The sequence below is a fragment of the Mastomys coucha genome, unplaced genomic scaffold (genome assembly GCF_008632895.1).
Source record: "Mastomys coucha isolate ucsf_1 unplaced genomic scaffold, UCSF_Mcou_1 pScaffold22, whole genome shotgun sequence".
NCBI classification, from domain to species: Eukaryota; Metazoa; Chordata; class Mammalia; order Rodentia; family Muridae; genus Mastomys; species Mastomys coucha.
Window position 1 is genome coordinate 1,793,136 of NW_022196905.1, and position 5,832 is coordinate 1,798,967.

Consider the following 5,832-nt stretch of genomic DNA (forward strand, 5'->3'; position numbering starts at 1 on the left):
CTGTGTATGTGTGAGTGTCTGTGTGTGTGTGTGTCTGTGTGTGTGTGTGTCTGTGTATGTGTGAGTGTCTGTGTGTGTGTGTGTGTCTATGCGTGTGTGTGTCTGTGTGTGTGTTTGTGTATGTGTGCCTGTGTGTGTCCATGTGTGTGTATGTGTGAGTATCTGTGTGTGTGTGTCTGTGTGTGTGTGTCTGTGTCTGTGTGAGTGTGAGTGTATGTGTCTGTGTGTGTGTGTCTATGTGAGTGTGTGTGTATCTGTGTGAGTGTATGTGTCTGTGTGTGTGTGAGTGTGTGTGTCTGTGTATGTGTGAGTGTCTGTGTGTGTGAGTGTGTGTGTGTCTGTGTCTGTGTGTGTGTATGTGTGTATGTATCTGTGCGTGTGTGAGTGTGTGTGTGTCTGTGTGTGTGTCTATGTGTGTCTGTGTGTGTGTGTCTGTGTATGTGTGTGTCTGTGTGTGTGTCTGTGTGTGTGTCTATGTGTGTCTGTGTGTGTGTGTCTGTGTGTGTGTGTGTTTCTGTGTGTGTGTGTGTGTGTGTTCTGTATGTAGAGTAATTTACAGCAGCATGGATGAGGGATTATTTAAGGAACATGGGGAATTTACCAGTGACTACCCTCCTGAAAATGTCTCCCCCTACCAGCAATCATTAGTTGCCTATAAATGCACAGAGGTGGGGCCTCTTAAGCCCCTCCTACCTCCATGCTGGAATGCTGATGAGCCCTTGTGTAGGCCTCATACAGGTAATCACAGACGCTGAGAATACAGGAGTGCCTGGAAGACGGTATTCCACAACACCTTTTCCTACAGCTCTTAACACTGTTTTCTACCTTTCATGACTTGGAGGTGTGATGCATATGACCCATACAGAGCTGAGTATTCAGCAGTCACTTATTCTCAGCATTTTGGCTAGTTATAAAGCTCTGCAATAACCTCCAAGATCAACAAAAGAAGTTTCCATGACCCAAGCTGACAGTAGAGCTAAACTATGAGCATAAACATACTCAAAAAGCAATTTGACAAGAGGCATCACATCCACTTAGCAAAACAGCAGTAGCTTCCCCACTATGGCCTATGGCTTCTCCAGCCACAGGCTTTGGACCAGGTTTACAGTACAGGCATGCATTCCCTCCTGTGGAGTCAGTCTCACATACAGAGAGAAAGCACTTGGTTACCTCCGTAACAGCCATGCTGTTTGTTATAACACCAGTGGACACATCTTGCCTGGAAGTAAATGTAAATGTTGCATTGATGAGCATCCTAAGGTGATCTGAATCAGTAGATGACATCCTTTCTATTTCAATGGCTGTATGTGTGTCAGCGGCTTTGATTTATTGTGAATATATTTTTAGCCAAAGATCAGCTTAAGCTGAAAAGTCTTACACAGATTGTCCATTTCTTCTATTTCTCCTGTCCACGATCTTACTATTTCAGAATTACATGCAATCCTATAGTGGTGTCATTAATTTTATCTTATGGAGAACTAAGCAGATAAATGTGGAAATAATTAGGTAAAAGAGAGCAGTCCCAAACATGTCCCCGCCCTGGTGCTATTATTTTATAGGAGGCTCTTACATGTTTTAAACATTTTTTTGGTTGCTTATTTATCCTATTAGGTATATAACTCTATCAACACTTTCATCCAAACTAGACATTATTTTTCCCTGTGTGTCTCTTACAGGGGACACAAAGACAAAATATTTGTGGTAAAGTGCAATCCACACCATGTGGACAAGTTGGTGACAGTTGGGATTAAGCATATCAAGTTCTGGCAACAAGCAGGTACTGTTACGTTGTTATCTGCATTTCTCATTGTGCAGCTCTGAGGGGCAGGTACTGTCACATTGTTATTTGCATTTCTCATTGTGCAGCTCTGAGGGGCAGGTACTGTCACATTGTTATTTGCATTTCTCATTGTGCAGCTCTGAGGGGTCCTATTGCCATCATGTGGCCAGTGTCTCTGAAAACTGAAATTTAAATGTGTCTGGTTAATACACTCTCCCAGCTTTGCATTGGACTATTTAATGACTAGAACGTGAAACTGTATGTGATGTCATGCATAGTCACTGTGTCTAGAAAATTTAGAAAAATGCTCTATCATGAAAACAGTGATTTTTATATTTAGTCATCTGAACTGAAAGCTGTAATTATGTTGTAGTGATGAGTAGGATGTAATTACTTTGGTTGAATGAATAAAGTTTTGAATGTTTTGAGGATTCTTTTGGTAATACATCACTAAATTTAGCATATGAATTAAACCCTGACTCTATACATAAAATAAGTATCTGTCAGATTCTATGTTGACAAGAGTGAAGGACAAATATCCCTGAGTCACAATGGGAAAGTGCCCAGTTCTTTTCATTTTAAGCTATTATATCTGAGTTCTGAATATTAGCTCTAATACCAAAGCCCAATATTACGGTGCACACATGTGCATGGGCTAATGTCCTGGTGCACACATGTGCATAGGCTAGTGTCCCGGTACACACATGTGCATGGGCTAGTGTCCCGGTGCACACATGTGCATGGGCTAGTGTCCCGGTGCACACATGTGCATGGGCTAGTGTCCCGGTGCACACATGTGCATGGGCTAATGTCCTGGTGCTTTTGCTTTTACAGGAAGAACAGTAGTAGCACCCAGTGTATGTAGAAGCCATCCTGGATGTAATGTCCTGAATAGAACTGGCTTTATCAATGATGGTCAGAGAGTATAGAAAATTCTGGTGATTTTTTTCCTGTAGATTATCTCTCCTATGCAACAGTTCCTTCTTACTCCAGAACTGCCATGAAAAAAAAATTGAGGCAGACATATATAGCCCTGATATTTACACATACTGTCTGCTATATTCTTTTCTGTTTCATTAAAGCTTTCCTTGCTCCCCAGCCACTGAGTCTCCATCTTCAGCTACACAGGACTTACACTTCACCTTGGGAGGAGAACCTACATCTAGTTTATGTATGTGTGCCAACTAGAAGGCCTATTAATTCCTCCATGTAACTAGACCCGATTTCCTTAAAGCAGGGGCTCCCTCCAGGATTATGTGCTGGCATTCAGTACCACATTTGACAGCAAAGAGGAATGCCATAGATACTAACAGAGTGGCTGAGCATCCTCATGATGCTCTTGCTGGTTTTGTTACTTTGACACATAATGTAGACATTGTTCTTTCCTCTAAAAATAATCCTTTATGTGCTCTTGGGAAGCTTCAGCTTTCTAGGGTAATAAATCCCCTTGTTCCATTCCAGGTGGGGGCTTCACCTCTAAAAGGGGAAGTTTTGGAAGTGCTGGAAAGTTGGAAACAATGATGTGTGTTTCTTATGGGCGAATGGAAGATCTGGTGTTCTCAGGTGCAGCCACTGGAGATATTTTTATCTGGAAGGACGTTCTGCTACTGAAGACGGTAAAGGCTCATGACGGGCCTGTATTTGCCATGTATGCATTGGACAAGGTATGGTATGTTTGTCAGGTTCTTTTCCTTGTCTGCTTTAGAACCACTGAGATGCCTGGATCTAAAAACAGTCCTAGCTGTTAGGAAGTTCTCAGAAAAGACTAACCAAAGGATAATAAGGAAGAGAACACATGCAATTTTGTAATTTCTCTTGTTAGTAGCTGTACCATTTCTCCATTTTCTACCTGGACTTCCTGGCTGTCACTCCTAGAAGTCAATTGGGGATTCTAGAGGTAGATATAGACACACAACAGCATAAGAGACCACAGGTGTATTTCAGTGGTGACTTCCTTTCCAGTGACACAGCACATGAAGACCTAGAAGTACAAGTGGTCTAGCTCATTGTCCAATGCATTAGTTTGTTATGACCAGAGGTTATGTTCATAACCAGTTTGCTCCTGAATAGACAGGTTCAGTTACCAGGAGTGATCAAGTGAATATATGTGTGGATTGTATTTCCACAACTGTTTAAACCACTCTTTCCATTAATATGCCTGAGAATGACAAGTTTTCATTCAGTTCTAATTTTCTGGTAATACTAGTTCATGTGTGCCCTTCAGTTTCAGCTGTTCAACACATCTTTAAAAATATATCAAGTAAATATGTTGAACCTTCAACAAAGTAGGTCTGTTTTGGAAGTGCAGTTATAATGATAGTTTTTACTAGCAATTTTGATTTTGACTGAATTTAAATATGAGAAAAAAAATTAAAGTATAATGTAAAATTTGTGGAGGCCTGGAAGTCAGTGTGGTATAACCTAGTCAATTGTTTTTAGAATTTAGTAAATTAAGCTGTAAAATCACCAGCTCAATATAATATACTCTACTTATATTTAGTTTGAGGATTGACTCTCTGCTACAGTTCTACCCAGATATTCTCGGTATCCACTCAACCCATCTAGAACCCTAGGGCATCTTAAGATCCAGAGATCATCAGGTTCCTTATATAAAAATTGGAATAGTATTTGCCTATATCCTAGGCACACATACACACACACACACACACAGGCAGACAGACACATACACACAGTGACACACACAGACACACACACACCATATACTTATACGTCCCACTGTGTACTTTGAATCTTGTCTAGATTACTTATAACAAGCTAATGCAATGCAAATGGTGTGCAAGCCACTGCAGCTATGCACTAGGAAAACAGTGACAAGAACGACAGCTGTGCATGTTCAGAACAGGCACTTTGCTCCCTCATAGTCTGTCTGTGAGCGCAGAATCCAGAGATGTACAAGACCAGCTGTAATATGAATAAGAGTATTTACTATAGTGAACTTCAAAATACTATTTCCTTGTGAGCTTGATTGAAATGTACTGAACTAACTTTTTTCATGGGTTGGAGAATTGGCTTAGTGGTTAAGAGCACTGACTATTCTTTCAGAGGACCCAGATATGGTAGATGGTACCATTATACCTATATATGGTTGCTCATAATCATGTATAATTTTAGTTCTTGGGAATCCATTGCCCTCTTCAGACATCCATAGACACTTCATGCTCATGATGCACATATATATATGTGTGTGTGTGTGTGTGTGTGTGTGTGTGTGTGATGCATATGCATATATATACGTATACATATACATATATATATGTATATATATATATATATATCCAGACAACATACTATATGCATAAAAATAATGAAAATATTTAAACACTATTATCACTGGGTTTTTTTTTTCAGCTTTGTTCACTTAGAAGATATACATAGAAATACCTGAGTCCTTGTGGGTCTTGGAAAGTGACTTGAAGTTTTCACGTGTGTGTGTGTACACATATATATAATCTTGCCTTCACAGGGCTTTGTAACAGGTGGAAAGGATGGAATTGTGGAACTCTGGGATGATATGTTTGAAAGATGCTTGAAGACTTATGCCATCAAAAGGACTGCATTGTCAACCAGCTCAAAAGGTACTATGCTCAATAAGAAACTGAAAGCATTCTGTTCATAGGAATGGGAGCAGTGATACCAACTTCATGATAGTAATGGTTCTTAGCTACTACTTTCTTCCAGTCAGAACTCTCAGTCTCTGGCAGGTATATTGAGGATGATTGCCTAGTATCCAGTGTTGGGATTCAGCCCCAGGACAAGTGGCTGAGATGCATATTTAACATACGAAAGCTGACCTGGGCTCCAGGCTCTTCTAGCATCCCTCAGTCCCTACCTATCAGAAGGCATGGCTGGCATACCCTGCCCTCTACTCAAAACTTTCCAGCCCAGGTGCTGGACTTCCTCTCACCTTAGAGGCTCTTTATAATCCAGACATTTTGGCGCTCTCTCTCTCTCTCTCTCTCTCTTTCTCTCTCTGTCTCTCTGTCTCTCTCTCTCTCTCTCTGTCTCTCTCTCTCTCTGTCTCTCTGTCTCTC

At 40.8% G+C, this 5,832-nt stretch overlaps 1 protein-coding gene across 5 annotated transcripts in view; it reads left to right on the forward strand.

Annotated features, from left to right (window-relative positions):
• Eml6 (EMAP like 6) overlaps positions 1 to 5,832 on the forward strand; it is a 289,180-nt gene that overhangs the window by 221,810 nt on the left and 61,538 nt on the right. For all 5 annotated transcript variants that reach the window (XM_031337169.1, XM_031337170.1, XM_031337171.1 and 2 more), the window contains 3 exons: positions 1,677 to 1,777; positions 3,242 to 3,444; positions 5,265 to 5,376. In XM_031337169.1, coding sequence (XP_031193029.1) covers positions 1,677 to 1,777; positions 3,242 to 3,444; positions 5,265 to 5,376 — 416 coding nt within the window. The remainder of the gene's footprint in view (positions 1 to 1,676; positions 1,778 to 3,241; positions 3,445 to 5,264; positions 5,377 to 5,832) is intronic.